General features: G+C 50.0%; 2 protein-coding genes across 2 annotated transcripts in view; one reads left to right on the forward strand and one right to left on the reverse strand.

Annotated features, from left to right (window-relative positions):
• The window catches only part of LOC142498758 (voltage-gated delayed rectifier potassium channel KCNH8-like), a 375271-nt gene that overhangs the window by 229667 nt on the left and 128429 nt on the right, over nucleotides 1-17175 (reverse strand). The window lies entirely within an intron of this gene.
• On the forward strand, nucleotides 8015-10543 carry LOC142500024 (uncharacterized). Its single transcript, XM_075610082.1, has 2 exons — nucleotides 8015-8696; nucleotides 9100-10543. Exon 2 carries the CDS (start codon nucleotides 9410-9412, stop codon nucleotides 10541-10543), a length of 1134 nt encoding a protein of 377 aa, XP_075466197.1. The 5' UTR covers nucleotides 8015-8696; nucleotides 9100-9409.

A 17175-nucleotide genomic window follows, 5' to 3' on the forward strand; every position in this document is an offset into this window, starting at 1 on the left:
CGCAGGCAGCGGGAGCACCGGGGACAGCGGTGGGGAGAAGAAACCCCCCGCTACCACCTCCATGCAGGCAGCGGGAGCACCGGGCACGTGGAGGGATCTGAGGTAAGCGGCGACCTGAGGGACATCCCCGCTCCCATCTCCTGCCCCGCGGCCTGTCCCGCGGTGACAGGGGGAAGCGGGGACAGGAGGGACATCCCCGCTCCCATCTCCTGCCCCGCGGCCTGTCCCGCGGTGACAGGGGGAAGCGGGGACAGGAGGGACATCCCCGCTCCCATCTCCTGCTCCGCGGCCTGTCCCGCGGTGACAGGGGGAAGCGGGGACAGGAGGGACATCCCCGCTCCCATCTCCTGCCCCGCGGCCTGTCCCGCGGTGACAGGGGGAAGCGGGGAGCGGAGGGACATCCCCGCTCCCATCTCCTGTCCCGCGGGATGAATATGCGCTAAAGCGGCGGCCATTTTTTTTTCCACGACCCCGTTAGTAACGCGTGGTCTCGGGGTGGACCCTGAGACCCGCGTTATAACGGGGTTTAGCTGTATTTAATATTCAAGGACCCCATTTCCACAGGCTCAGTACCACAAGATTGGCGTAAAGCAGACGTGGTGCCTATATTTAAAAAGGGAGCTACAGTAGATTACAACCGGGAAATTACAGACCTGTAAGCCTGACATCAATAGTGGGGATGCTACGTGAAGTTTTAGTACGGGATAATATTCAAGAATACCTCATGGAGAACAATTAATTAATTATTAGTAATACTCAGCATGGATTTATGAAGGATAGATCTTGCCAAAATAACCTGATTAGTTTTTTTGAGGAGGCAAGTATGAATTTAGACCAGGGTAATGCAGTTGATGTGGTCTACTTAGATTTTGCAAAGGCTTTTGATACGGTTCCACACAAGTATACAAAATAAAGTAAAATAAACTCTGTAAAAATATTTGCACCTGGATTGAAAACTGGTTGAAGAATAGACAACAGAGTTGTAATAAAATGAACTTTTTCAGGTTGGGCTACCGTTGTGAGTGGAGTACCTCAGGGATCGGTACTGGGACCCCTGCTTTTTAACTTGTTTATTAATGACCTTGAGGTTAGCATAGAGAGCAAAGTCTCCATCTTTGCTGATGACACTAAATTGTATAAGGTAGTAGAATCAGAGCAGGATGTAATTTCTCTCCAGAAGAACTTGGATTGGCTGGAAACTTGGGCAGGTAAATGGCAGTTGAGATTTAATACAGACAAATGTAAGGTTATGTATTTGGGAAACATGAATTAACAAGCAACTTACAAATTAAATGGGGATAAATTAAGAGAATCATTGGAGAAGGATGTAGGAGTGCTTGTAGACAGCAGGCTTAGCAATAGTGCCCAAAGTCATGCTGTAGCTGCAAAGGCAAACAAGATCTTATCTTGCATTAAAACGGGCAATGGATGGAAGGGAAGTAAACATAATTATGCACTTTAATAAAGCATTAATACAACCACACCTTAAATATGGAATACAATTTTGGGCACCACTTTGTTCTTTACAGTAAGGGCAGTTAAAATGTGTTATTCCTTACCCATGGAGACTGATGGCAGATACAATAGATATGTTCAAAAAAAGGTTGGACATCTTTTTAGAAAGGAAAGGTATACAGGGATATACCAAATAAGTAGACATGGGAAGGATGTTGATCCAGGGATTAATCCGATTGCCAATATTTGGAGTCAGGAAGGAATTTATTTCTCCCCTTATGCAATATCATTATATATGTCACTGGGGTTTTGTGTTTGCCTTCCTCTGGATCAATATACAGTACTGTAAGTACAAATATAGGATTATGTATGTGTATATAGCGCAATTAATGTACATGGCGCTTCACAGCAGTAATACACATGACAATCATATAAATAACAAATACAAATAACACATAATGGGAAGAAGTGCTTCAGACATAAAAGTAACATTTAGGAAAAGGAGTCCCTGTCCCGAAGAGCTTACAATCTAATTAAAGTATCTTGCATCTAAATTTAGCATACTGTAGGTTAAACTTGATGGGCGTATGTCTTTTCAACCTCCTCTACTATATAACTATGTAACTACATAATTAGGTTGACATTTTTTAATCAATTTGAGTATCTGGTCGTTTTAACTTATGTTTGAATAATTCCTTGCGTCCCTTTTTCTATTGGCATTTTAATAAAATGAAATATTTTGTAGGATATCTTTTGACCACCCTTTTGTACCCACATCATGAACATTTGTCTTTCTCGGCTTTGTTCTCTTCTCTATATTGTATTTATACCTCCTGAGGAGCACTCCGTGTTCGCAGTGTGGCTGAAATGGTCTTTGACCATTCACTGTTTTGATTAGGAGTAAGTGGCGTTAATAACCTTTTATTTCAGATTGCTGTGCACCTTCTTTTTTTGTTCCTTATCAAATTTAAATGAATGCTTCGTTTACCCCATACATATCAATGCAAAGAAAAGTGTAATTTCATGCACTAGGATGTTTTTGTAACTTTTTGCTTGAGGCTTCATTAAATATAATAAGCTATATTACTTATTAGAAGCCCTCACTTTATATATGCATCTGCTGTGACTTGTAATACACAGGGATAGAAGAAAAGAAATACATAGACATCACTTAGATTGTAAGCTCTTCGGGGCAGGGACCCCTTTTTCTAATGTCTACTTTTATGTGCTTATTCCTATTGTCACGTGTGTGTTACTGCAGTAATGTGTATGTACATAAATAGAACAAAATAAATATATACATAAGAAATAATAAGATGCACATATAAACTGGTTGACCGTGTACTATTTCCCAAAGGTCACTGCCGGATGCTGTATATTTATAGGTCCTGGTTGCAAGGTGAGGTTACCAGATGGCTGTGCGATTAAATAAACCTTTCATTCTCTGTATTTCCCATGCATAATACATCTCCGCGCACTGAAGATCAGAGCGCCATTCCTGCTGCTCCCAGAGATTTGAGAACATATATCCAGTTATCGCAGAGTCAAACAGCCCCGGAAAAGTCTTCTAGGAAGCCGGAGAAATGGCATCTGGGAGGCACAAAACAAGGTGTTGGTCTGCAAGGATCGCTGTCATTACCTGCCACCTGATAAGAGTTCCTGTAACTTTGATACACTGAGTCACCTTATTAGAAATGCATGATGTGTTCAGTCCCTTTTGTAACGCAGTGAAGTCAGCTGCCGTCCCTCTTCCACTCTGTGCCTGACCTGGCCGTTTCATTGCAGGTTATTTATTGAACTGTAATATTGCCAACTGGTGCACTACTGACCAGAAACTCCCAATGAAGTCAATAGTGCTAGTGCCCTAATCTGATTAGGGAACTGTGCTCGTTCCGATCTATCACAGCTCCCTAATCGGAACGATCACAGCTCCCTAATCGGAACGGTCACAGCTCCCTAATCGGAACGGTCACAGCTCCCTAATCGGAACGGTCACAGCTCCCTAATCGGAACGGTCACAGCTCCCTAATCGGAACGATCACAGCTCCCTAATCGGAATGATCACAGCTCCCTAATCGGAACGATCACAGCTCCCTAATCGGAACGATCACAGCTCCCTAATCGGAACGATCACAGCTCCCTAATCGGAACGATCACAGCTCCCTAATCGGAACGATCACAGCTCCCTAATCGGAACGATCACAGCTCCCTAATCGGAACGATCACAGCTCCCTAATCGGAACGATCACAGCTTCCTAATCGGAACGATCACAGCTCCCTAATCGGAACGATCACAGCTCCCTAATCGGAACGATCACAGCTCCCTAATCGGAACGATCACAGCTCCCTAATCGGAACGATCACAGCTCCCTAATCGGAACGATCACAGCTCCCTAATCGGAACGATCACAGATCCCTAATCAGATCTATCACTGTTCCCTAATCAAAACTATCACAGTTCCCTAATCAAAACTATCACTGTTCCCTAATCAAAACTATCACAGTTCCCTAATCGGAACGATCACAGCTCCCTAATCAGATCTATCACAGCTCCCTAATCAGATCTATCACAGCTCCCTAATCAGATCTATCACAGCTCCCTAATCAGATCTATCACAGTTCCCTAATCAGATCTATCACTGTTCCCTAATCAGATCTATCACAGTTCCCTAATCGGAACGATCACAGCTCCCTAATCGGAACGATCACAGCTCCCTAATCAGATCTATCACAGCTCCCTAATCAGATCTATCACAGCTCCCTAATCAGATCTATCACAGTTCCCTAATCAGATCTATCACAGTTCCCTAATCAGATCTATCACAGCTCCCTAATCAGATCTATCACAGCTCCCTAATCGGAACGATCACAGCTCCCTAATCGGAACGATCACAGCTCCCTAATCGGAACGATCACAGCTCCCTAATCGGAACGATCACAGCTCCCTAATCGGAACGATCACAGCTCCCTAATCGGAACGATCACAGCTCCCTAATCGGAACGATCACAGCTCCCTAATCAGAACCATCACAGTTGAAGCTTTACAGTGCCGGGTTATGGCAACGCCAGACGGCCCAGGCCCTGGATGCTGGAAGTGTGGGCTCTACTCGTGTTTGGATCCATCTGCCCCCAGAATCCCGGGTCCATCAGCATAGTGTAAAGGTTAATAACCCCCCCGGTGTCTCATTATTACCACCTCCTTCTCTCAGCACTGAAGTCTGCTCATATTCCACCCTCCAGGTACAAATCTGTGATGCCCTAATAATGTTTTGTTCTTCTATTATTAACATGTTCATGATGTCTCATCTATATTAATTAGCTTGCTGGTCATTTCTGATTCAGAAACAAAAAATTAAGAAAAAATCATCACTTAAAATGCATAGAATAGTACTAGAAAGTATATCAAATGGCTGTTTTGAAGCAAACCCCCTATCTGGGGGAGCGATGCTTTTCTTAGCATCCCAGGTATATAAATATTTTACATGAGGAAACAAAGCTGCCTCGTCTTATACAGTATATGTGTATACTTGGTTATATAGTGCCAATAGTATACACATTTTTGCAGAAGAGAGACGGGGAGTTGCAATATCAATAGGGCATCCAACTTAAAAGCGTAGAAACAGGTTAAGAGGTTATTCACTGGCCTGCGGAGTGTGACATTACTTTCAGAAAACTGCCAGGGAAAAATGGTCAAAATTCTCGTGATCGGATTCAGACAAGCGTAACCCTTACAGTGCTGCAGGTCCGGCTCTAGAATTCCACTGGATCTCCAGCACTTCCTGAGTTAAGTGATCGCTCCTGGAGTGATCACGCTCTGCGACCAGGCCCCAGGTGCCGGAAACGGATGTGGAGAGGGCTCCACCAGCCCCATGTGCATCTAAAAGAACAAGCATGTGCCCGTGTCGTACCTGGTACATCACAAGGGCCTCTGGCATGCCAGGGAGCATGCCATGCTATGTACAGGCTTAGGGAACTCGAAAGGTTACTACTAAAACCAAAACCGGTATAGTATGAAGCCACTTCCCTTTACCATGCAATGAAGTCCACTACAGCACAGAGGCAAACATCCTAACTAATAACCTTGAATCATTTAGCGCAGCTCTTCCCAAGCACAATGCCCAGCTGCCTACCTGTATTTATACATCTTCAGCTTTATCTTCCTACGGGGAGCCCTCAGTACACACAGATACTGAGACGGCTGATTAATTTTTCAACAGCTTTCATGTTGCAGACCTTTCTGTACCGTGGCCTGGTGTAACGGGCCCAGCTTCAAACAGCATGGACAATGGTATCTATCAGGCCGCAGGCGCCTGCAAGGAATTCCAAGGCATTGCAGATCCAATATCTGCAACCAAGTAAGACTAATGATGTGGGCCCCTATCTACCAAGTGGTGCTATTCCGTAAAACACCCTCCAGGAGACGCCTGACACTCAATTGAACTAGCCTGAAAACAAAACGACGGTAGCAGTGTGGACAGTGAAACGAGAAATAAAAGTAGGGGTTCCCAAATGAAAGGGATGTGGACAGATTTAGTTTAGGCATGTATCCCGTCTGAATACTATGAAGTAATATTAACGACTTTAATGGGTTAACCGGGTGGGATCACTCTGGTTTCTAGCGACTCTTGAAGGTCTTGTGACCAGTGAGGTCACCATAGGGAGACAGAAGGGTATATATAGCTCCACCAAATGTTCCAGAAGCAGATTCCTCGGAGTTCTGTCAGAGGTTCTCACTGCGAGTCCTGTAAATATGTTTAAGTGTATAGATATCTATATGAAGAGTGTCCTGTTAAGGAACATGCCCTATATAGTTAACACCTATAGTAATGGCCTGAACAGGTACTGTATGAGAGACTGGGCATTGCCATGTATAGTCAATTTGATGTAAACGCCTTTAGAGTCGGGCAAGAGGGGGTTACAGTGGCAGCCTTATTTAAGAAGCCCCCGAATTATTTTCCCTCTGCAATTTTTGTGAAATTGCAAAATGTTGTGAGGCAGGATGCTGAAGTGGGTGATTGGGCAGAAAAGGGAGATGTCAAAGCAACGTCTGAAAGACAAGAGGTCAGCGGCGTGTGGGCAGAGGGGGTATTCAAGGGTGAATCCTACGGGTGCTAGAAACAGCGATTCCTGATCACCCCAGAAATAATGCCAAGATCGTCCAGGCCCCAAGCAGAGGCACCCACAAGGTAGCCGTCTAACGCGAGGATAATGAAATGTAAAATGATCTGGGGGAACCAAGGCGCCGGATTAAAATGCGGTGAATTATTAATAGCGCCCGGCTTTTGTCTGCAATTCTCACGAATTGGATTTGGCTCCAAAAGATTCGGCTTAGGGCAAAGAGCAAAATCAAAGCACAGATGTGAAGAATACACATTGACAGTGCACAGCATAAAAGAAGTATTGTGTTTATTGAAAACTAATTACCTAAGCTGCCGATCGATTCGTTCTCTCGTGATCGATCAGCAAAATCCTGCTTCCCAGGTTTCACTAAATGGCTGCCTTTCAGTTTCAATCAATCCTTCAGTCAGTGTAACTCAGCAGCTACAATGTATTCTTACCTGACTAAGGTAACATTATCTATTCTTGCAGTTTGCAGCTCAAACTGCAGGGAATATTGGTAACAACTCATCACAAACAGCAAATGTTGCAAAGATCTTGCACTGCTGGGAAAGCGTTTAAAACCTACAGAAATCAAAGAATTATCACAACTGTATATTCAATTTTATTAAAAATGACATGGAGTTAAATAAAAGTAATACGTATTATCTAATACTACAGGACTGATTAATTCATTAAAAAAAACACACGTAGAATATTGCATGGTTTGCTCGTTAAGGAGTTTACATTACATGTTGCATGGCTTTGCAACGTCTCATCCCTTTCATGATGGAAAATGATGGGCGACAGGAACTTTTATAGTACAAATAGCCATTTGTATTCGAACATAGGTGTCCGATCTCTTCACATCTCACACTTGTATGTTATGTACACCTGCATTGTTGGTGCTGAATGACATCTTCCCTAGTCACTATCCTTGTATACCTAGGGCGGTACTACAGTAGTTTGTATCTCACCAGCCCACTGGACCTGACCATATACGTGGTAATGCACGTGGTGACCCATTGCAGTCAGGCCCCTTGTGAGCGCCGACTCACATCCCTCCTTTGAGGGATCCGTATCACAGCTCCTTGCTCAGACTGCCACTTTCAAGCATACTGGGTCTTAGTTATCTGCGTGGGACAATCCTGCTGTGGCCTCGGTCCCCTACCCACTGAACTTCTACAGAACACCGGCCTTCCTCATGCATATGTGCTGCTAGCAGTCATCTTTCTGGAGCGCTAGCTAAGTGGGGTTCTTTCCCTGACTATAACACTATTACCAAGGACAGGTCAAGTGTGACTCTTACCTATACAAATAAACGTATATACACATCTATAGTGAGGTTCCTCCACTCCTGACTCCCAGAACATTCTCCCAAACACATGTAGCCAGGTCCCCCTCGCGCACTCTCCCCCTCCTTCCCCGTTGCGCGTGTGGTTGTATTGCGGCCAGTTGCTAGGGAAGCGGATCGGGCGGTTGCCGGGGACGCGAGCGGCGAGCAGGCCGGTTGCCGGGGACGCGATCGGGCCGTCGCTAAGGCCGCGATCGCGTTGCCACCGGCCCGGCGGCTAGCGGAGCAGGGCGCCGCCATGACAGTTAGCTCGCGCATGCGCAGAAGGCCAGCTAGCGCGGGAGGCCCCAGATAGCTCGCGCATGCGCGAGAATAGACGGCCAGCCCCCAGGGTGCATAGGGGCAGAGACACCTGACGCCAGGGAGCCAATCAGAAGGCCAGATTCCCCTGCTCCCAAGGAGATACATTTCGCGGGGTTTTGGGGAGCGGGAGTCAGTCAGGATCCGGACCAGCTAGGGGTAAGAGGTAGATGCAGGGGTCAGTGACCCTCTGCATTAGGCCAGCAGCCCCCAGGCCCCCAGTTAGGTCCTGAGCCACTTAATAGCTTGTGGAGATAGGGACAGGCCCTAGATAGGGATACTGACCCATTTATTGGTAGCTTAGTCAGGGACACAGTGCTAAAGCCGTGCGGCCCTGCAAGGTGGGTTCTGGGCTCAGAACACCATCAAAGACCCTGGGACTAAGGTGATATTATCCGCGCTGGAATTCACCCAACGCGGTGTGGAGGACAACGTCGGATCGGGCGGATCTCCGGTGATATCGCGGTACCCGTGGCTGGAGCCCGGGCAGGTAACCTGCAACTCACGTGCACCAACCAGGCCTATCACCAGACATAGTGGCTGCGCAGTCACACATACACATGCACAGTGGTATTTGACTTTGGGGGTGCAAGACATTTGGGTGGGGGTTACTGGACACAGGGTGGGATCACTCTATGGGAGGTTAGCGTCCGCCGTGACGCCAGAGGTGGTAGCGTCCGCCGTGACGCCTAGTGTGGTTAGCGTCCGCCGTGACGCCAGAGGTGGTAGCGTCCGCCGTGACGCCAGAGGTGGTAGCGTCTGCCGTGACGCCCAGGTGGTAGCGTCCGCCGTGACGCCCAGAGTGGTTAGCGTCCGCAGTGGCGCATGATTGTTGTGTTGATGTATGTAGATGTAGTTGGTTATGCAGTAAAGCCAGTCCTGTTTTACCTTAGTTCGCTTTGTGTGGTTGTTTCCTGTGAGGGCCTCCTCCCACTCCGTTGGGATCCCTCCCAGGTGGAGGCGTTGCACCTAGAGATTTATGAGATGTATGTACCCCAGGTTCCCCGTGGCGGAAGCTCAGCCCTCCTGTGAGCCAACAGGTAATGCACCACACCTGAGTAACTTGCATGTTCCTACACTTCCACAGTATTATCTGCGAGTGGGTGGGGGAATACCCGTTACATTTGGAGGCGCTGCTGAGATCAAGTCCTGGGGTGCCCTGTTCAAATTTTTTTTCTAAATTGCCCGATTCATATTTTTATCATGTCCGCGCCGTCACCGCAGGATGTCCATGCCTGGGCCTTAGCGCACCAAGTATCCCCAAGACGCGCGGTTGCAGTGACCGGGGTAGCAATGGATACAGACTTATCTACAGTGCGCACGCAAGTAAGATGTTGCCCGGGGTTGGCCACCGCCCGGGTGATAGACTATAAACTGGATATTGCTGGCCGGGGGATCACCTGTCTCCTGTACACCATGAGTGACATATGCTTAGAAACGGCCCCCCAGGTATTAAACCTACCCGAGCCCTCCGCAGAGGACTGCCGCATGATCTACGCTGACTCTCCATCTCCTGAAGAAGCGTCCACTAGTACTGGATTACACCCGAGCCAACGAGTGACCAGTACGCCTTACCGAGTGGACCCCCCTAGGGTTTCTTTCACCCCAAGCGGATTAGGAGGTACCGCCAGCTGGGCACGGAGCCCGCTCATCCCACCCAACCCTGATCAACGGTCTGGCGGGATCACAACCATGCCTAGCATAGGAACGGGGAGCCGTAGTCAGGCCCTTAGTGGGAATCTTGACGTGAACACGATAGTCTCCCAACTAGCAGAAGCTGTAACCATTTCGACGCAAGCACAGAACTACCGGAAACTCAAGGCCTTCTCTGGGATTCTGCCGACGCCCACGGGAGAAGAGGGGATCGAGGCATGGAGGGACCATACGCTTCAAATCATGGAGGAGTGGTCGTGTTCTGAAGCCAGCAAGAGACAAAGACTGGTCGAGTGCCTCCGAGGCCCCGCCGCTCGGTTAGTGCGAGCGCACCGGAGCGTGGAAGGAGAAGTTACTGCCCAGGAACTAGTGGAAATGCTAATTAAATCCTTTGCCAGGAAAGACGACGAAGATGAGCTACTGGCTCAATTCAAAGCCCTCCGACAACGTGAAGGACAAGATTTATCTGCCTTCGTTTGTGACCTACAGCTGTCCCTGGGCACCCTCCTGGACAAGCATATCATTTCCGCGGCCGAAGCAGACCGATACCGGTTCAGACAGCTACTCAAGGGGTCGTTGCCTGACCACAACATAGCTATAATGATGCGAGCCGCCCCGATCGCGGCAGTATCCCCTAAATACGGGGAACTAATGGATTACATAAGTGCAGCGCCATTTCCATGAATCAAAGAAATCCAAAACTACCCCCAAGAATGACCCTGTGGCCCCCTCGGCCCCAAAGAGTAAGAAACCTTTCACACCAGAGGAGGAAACGACCCCCAAGTCGTCTGTTCGGGAAAGTCGTAGTTCTGAGCGGTCCTCATCCACGTATAAGAGTCGTCCGGACCGCCTTGAGGTATCTTGCTACAACTGCGGGAAGAAGGGCCACATCTCGTACTATTGTCCGGAGAAGGAGGACCAACCGGAAGAAAAACCTCCCGACCGAAGAAGCACCGCCCGATCGATGGTATGCCGAGCCCAGACCGTCGGGCCTGAGGTGAACACCCCTCCGGGAACCACGGATTCTCCTGCTGACGCTGGCCCCAATGAGGACGCCTCCCCCGGTGAAGCGTGCAGTCAAGTGGGCCCCGCGGCCATCGTGCCCGTGGTAATAGAAGGGATATACGCCTCGGCCCTATTGGACACCGGGTCACAAGTGACCATAATATATCGCAAGTTCTACGACCAGCACCTTCAACACTGCCCTCTGAGGCCAGCCGCACATATGAAGGTTAGGGGATTGAGTAATGAAGACTACCCCATCGATGGGATTGCAAGGGTCCAGCTGGACATACTCCAACTGAACACCGGCAAGAAGCACCCTATGCAAGTAGCGGCCATGGTATGCCCGGAGCCCCACGACCATTGTAAATACCCCATCATCTTGGGAACCAATGCGGACATAGTGCAAGCTATAATTCGAGCTTACTTGAAAGAGACCAACGAGCTGCCGCTGGCCGATTCGCTCCTAGACCCCGTCTTACGAGAGGAGTGCCATCGGGTATATGCCTTGGAGCGTCATGGAGACCTCTACAATCGTCAACGAGGACTGACGACCATATTACCAGGGGGAGTGCAAAAGATGGCCGTCTGGTGTTGTTATCCTGACCGAGACCAGAACGACCAACTGTTCTCGCTGGAGAGTGAGCCTGAAGAAGAAGAGGTTCAGCGAGGGTATAGAGTACTACCCGAAGTAAGGGAATGGACGACCAAGATCCCTATTCGAACCCACGTGTATGTGCAGAATCTCTCCCCCTTTCCGATGGAGTTTGATGTCGACCAGAAGTTGGGATGCATATACCCGGTCAGCCCGGTGGGAGCCACGCCTCAGGTGAAGGCGGCGGCCGCGCATGAGCGGATAGTCGATCAGGACTTCAATTTCGGCGAGTCGACGCTGTCCACAGAGTGGAAAGAGCGGTTGACCACCCAGTTGCTGCAACGACGACATGTGTTCTCCACGAGCGAGATGGATGTGGGGTGCAGCCGAAGTGCCCAGCATACCATTCGGATGAGTGATGCCACTCCATTCCGGGAACGTTCTCGTCGTCTTGCCCCTCGGGATGTGGACGATGTGAGGAACGCCATACAAGACATGGAAACCGCTGGGATTGTGACGGAATCGCGAGGACCCTACGCGTCGCCCATAGTGGTGGTGCGGAAAAAGAACGGGTCCGTACGACTGTGTATCGACTACCGAACACTGAACAATCGCACGATCCCGGATCAATACAACCTTCCGCGCATTGAAGAGATCCTGAATGCGCTGAATGGGAGTCACTGGTTTAGCGTTCTTGATCTCCGATCAGGATACTATCAGGTGCCCATGACGCCGGAAGACCAGGAAAAAACAGCTTTCGTCTGCCCCCTGGGATTCTATCAATTCACCCGTATGCCCCAAGGTATATGTGGGGCGCCTGCTACGTTCCAAAGGCTGATGGAAAAGACTATCGGAGACATGATTCCCCGGGAGTGTCTGGTTTACCTGGACGACATTATTGTCTTCGGGAAGACCTTAGAAGAACACGAGGAGAGGCTGCTGAAGGTAATAGATCGTCTTGGTCAAGAAGGGTTGAAGCTATCACTCGACAAGTGTAGGTTTTGTTACACCTCGGTGACCTACGTGGGACACATCGTGTCTGCCCAGGGGATTGCTACTGATCCAGCCAAGGTAGAAGCTGTGGTGAACTGGCCACGTCCCGATAATGTCACGGAACTGCGGTCCTTCCTCGGTTTCTGTGGGTATTACCGTCGGTTCGTGGAAGGGTACTCTAGTCGAGCTAAACCCCTGAACAATTTGCTGAAGATATACCCTGAAGATACTGGGAGAAAGGCCACGTCGGCCCGTCAACCGTTTGGCGATAAGTGGACGCCTGAGTGTGAACGGGCCTTCCTGAACTTGAAGAAGAGTCTGACTGAAGCACCAGTGCTGGCCTATGCTGATCCAGAACAACCGTATGTCCTGCATGTGGATGCCAGCCTCAATGGGCTGGGTGCTGTCCTGCATCAGAAGCACCCCGAAGGTCTTCGGCCTGTAGCCTACGTCAGCCGCAGTCTGACACCCAGTGAGCAGAGATATCCCGTCCACAAGTTGGAGTTTCTGGCTCTCAAGTGGGCGATCACCGAGAAGCTTCACGATTACTTGTACGGTGTCACCTTCGAAGTAAGGACGGATAACAATCCCCTCACGTACATCAATACGTCGGCCAAATTAGATGCAGCCGGCCACAGATGGCAGGCCGCCCTCAGTAACTACCGCTTCTCCTTGAAGTATAAGCCGGGGCCATTGAATATTGGGGCGGACGCCCTCTCCCGAAGGCCGGGACTACTCGCTACCCCCGATGACGAGGAATGGGAAGAACTTCCCGGCCCCGGAGTGCGGGCTATGTGTAAAACTGCAGCCATAGTTAATGACCAAGTGGCTTTCTCCGAGTTACGAGTGGCCGACTCCTTGGGATGCCAGTCGCAGGCTGTCCCCGCCGCCTACTGCGACCCAAAAGGGATGCACCTCACGCATGACAAGGTGTTCCGGTGGAAAGATCTGGTAGACTACCAAATTCGAGATCCGGTCGCTAGTGTCATCAGGCACGCCGTTGAAAAGAGGAACCCAGCCCTTCTGAAACGTGCGCCCAATGACTTGGTGGCATTGCTCATACGAGAGTGGGACAAATTTGAAATAGACAATGGCTTGCTCTATCGGGTGGTGCAATACCACAACCACCCGGATAGGAGACAACTAGTCCTACCTAAGAACTTACAATACCTGGTGTTGAAGTCCCTACACGATGAACATGGGCATCTCGGTGTAGAGAAGACTTTTGGGCTAGTCCGAGACCGGTTCTTCTGGCCCAAGATGCGGGAAGCGGTGGAACAACACTGCCGCCGTTGTGTCCGATGCGTTCAACGCAAGACGTTGCCTACCAGAGCAGCTCCCATGGCCCATCTGAAGAGTTCTGGTCCAATGGACTTGGTGTGTATGGACTTTTTATGTATCGAACCTGATAGCCGAGGTATCGGTAACGTGCTAGTCATCACGGACCATTACACCCGATATGCCCAGGCCTTCCCCACAAAAGACCAGAAGGCTATCACGGTCGCGAAAGTGCTATGGGAAAAGTTCTTCGTTCATTACGGTCTTCCAAACCGACTCCACGATTTTGAGAGTACTCTGATCCGAGAATTACTTAAAATGCTGAACGTCGCCAAATCCCGGACGACTCCGTACCACCCCGAAGGAGATGCTTTGCCTGAACGATTCAACAGGACCCTGTTGGACATGCTTGGAACTCTGAAGGGAACGCAGAAAACAGAATGGAGTCGTCACGTAGAAACGTTGGTACACGCGTACAACTGTACTCGCCATGAGTCCACTGGGTTCTCCCCGTACTTCCTCATGTTTGGGCGGGAGGCAAGACTCCCCGTGGATGTGCGTCTTCGAGTCTCAACGGATGGGATACACAATGCTACCCATTTCAAGTATGTACAAAGGCTAAAGGACAGTTTGCAGCGAGCTTACCAATAGGCTGAGAAGTCTACAGCTAAACTGAATGCTGGCAATAAGAGACGATACGACAACAAAGTCAAGTATCGAGAGTTACGTCCTGGGGATGCTGTGTTACTTCGTAATTTGGGAGTCCCCGGAAAACATAAACTGGCAGACCGATGGAGAGATGGCGTATATGAGGTAGAGTCACAGATGCCCGGCCTCCCGGTCTATCGCATCAAAGACACAGACGGCCGGGTAAAGGTTTGGCATCGTAATCACCTTCTCCCTATCCCCCAAGTGGGAGACGAAGAAGAAGAAATACAGGCCACACCGCTCAACGGTGAGTCCGATCTATCAGAGGTGGGTCAAGAGACTGTAAATAACGAGACCCACTCTGAAACTCCTGAAGACCCTATGGAGGGACCCTCTCAAAGGGACTATTCCACAGAAGGGGCATCTCCCGGAGGAGCTACGGGTAAGGGGCCCCGTAGGCCAATGCCTACTAAGGTGGCACCAACAGGCCAGCCTTTGGATCCACAGAGCCCGTGCTTTGTGCCTAACAGAGACTGTTCAGAGACATTTCTCCCCTCAAGGGAAGAGGCTGAGCCTCAGGACTGTACTTATTACTCCCCAGAGGGAGTTGCTGAAGAACAACTCCGCAGGAGCCAAAGGGCCAGGTACCCTCCAACTCGGGTAACCTATGATCAAATAGGGGCACCCCATTATGAGGCTCAGCAGTGGTCTCGGAGCAAAATCCAATCCGTGATTGTGATGCTCACAGAATTGTGTAACCTTGTTTAAAGTTGATGCAATGTGCTAAGTTGTATTCGTACCAGATGCATTTTTATTATATAACGTTTGTGTATAGTAGTAAGTTATGTGGTCCAAGCGGGGACGTTGGAGTTTTCACCAGGGGGAGGATGTAGCCAGGTCCCCCTCGCGCACTCTCCCCCTCCTTCCCCGTTGCGCGTGTGGTTGTATTGTGGCCAGTTGCTAGGGAAGCGGATCGGGCGGTTGCCGGGGACGCGAGCGGCGAGCAGGCCGGTTGCCGGGGACGCGATCGGGCCGTCGCTAAGGCCGCGATCGCGTTGCCACCGGCCCGGCGGCTAGCGGAGCAGGGCGCCGCCATGACAGTTAGCTCGCGCATGCGCAGAAGGCCAGCTAGCGCGGGAGGCCCCAGATAGCTCGCGCATGCGCGAGAATAGACGGCCAGCCCCCAGGGTGCATAGGGGCAGAGACACCTGACGCCAGGGAGCCAATCAGAAGGCCAGATTCCCCTGCTCCCAAGGAGATACATTTCGCGGGGTTTTGGGGAGCGGGAGTCAGTCAGGATTCGGACCAGCTAGGGGTAAGAGGTAGATGCAGGGGTCAGTGACCCTCTGCATTAGGCCAGCAGCCCCCAGGCCCCCAGTTAGGTCCTGAGCCACTTAATAGCTTGTGGAGATAGGGACAGGCCCTAGATAGGGATACTGACCCATTTATTGGTAGCTTAGTCAGGGACACAGTGCTAAAGCCGTGCGGCCCTGCAAGGTGGGTTCTGGGCTCAGAACACCATCAAAGACCCTGGGACTAAGGTGATATTATCCGCGCTGGAATTCACCCAACGCGGTGTGGAGGACAACGTCGGATCGGGCGGATCTCCGGTGATATCGCGGTACCCGTGGCTGGAGCCCGGGCAGGTAACCTGCAACTCACGTGCACCAACCAGGCCTATCACCAGACATAGTGGCTGCGCAGTCACACATACACATGCACAGTGGTATTTGACTTTGGGGGTGCAAGACATTTGGGTGGGGGTTACTGGACACAGGGTGGGATCACTCTATGGGAGGTTAGCGTCCGCCGTGACGCCAGAGGTGGTAGCGTCCGCCGTGACGCCTAGTGTGGTTAGCGTCCGCCGTGACGCCAGAGGTGGTAGCGTCCGCCGTGACGCCAGAGGTGGTAGCGTCCGCCGTGACGCCCAGGTGGTAGCGTCCGCCGTGACGCCCAGAGTGGTTAGCGTCCGCAGTGGCGCATGATTGTTGTGTTGATGTATGTAGATGTAGTTGGTTATGCAGTAAAGCCAGTCCTGTTTTACCTTAGTTCGCTTTGTGTGGTTGTTTCCTGTGAGGGCCTCCTCCCACTCCGTTGGGATCCCTCCCAGGTGGAGGCGTTGCACCTAGAGATTTATGAGATGTATGTACCCCAGGTTCCCCGTGGCGGAAGCTCAGCCCTCCTGTGAGCCAACAGGTAATGCACCACACCTGAGTAACTTGCATGTTCCTACACTTCCACAGTATTATCTGCGAGTGGGTGGGGGAATACCCGTTACACACATATACCCTATCGGTGACATTCTATTACTAGGTAGAAAGTGGGCGTGGCCTGGCTTCTGCCAAGTCACTCGTTACCAGGTGATGGGAGCGGGGCGTTACCCCGTGTGAGCCCAAACAGTTAACACTTTAGGGGCATTAACCCCTTAAGTGCAATAGTAGTTCCCAGAGGGGGGCTACACATCTATTAGAACTACGTAGAGTGAGTATTTCACCCAGTTAGAGATCAGCAGAGGCTAAACTGGGAGGTTTTTTTAAACCTAAACTACTATGTTAACATGTTCCGATTAATAAGATAATGTTAACATTTGTAGTATTATTTATGGCAATGCTGTACACAGCACCATTTACAGGGGGCAATGTTTTCCTGCTCAAAAGAGCTTACAATCTAAAATGAGTCGCTGTGGTCTAGTGGTAAAATGACCTGACAAGTCAAAGGGAGCAGACAGCGGGACTTGCACAGAATTATCCCACCTCAAAGACATGTCTGTACCAGAGGTTCTCAACTCCAGTCCTCCAGC

This window comes from Ascaphus truei, chromosome 7 (genome assembly GCF_040206685.1).
Source record: "Ascaphus truei isolate aAscTru1 chromosome 7, aAscTru1.hap1, whole genome shotgun sequence".
Classification (NCBI taxonomy): domain Eukaryota; kingdom Metazoa; phylum Chordata; class Amphibia; order Anura; family Ascaphidae; genus Ascaphus; species Ascaphus truei.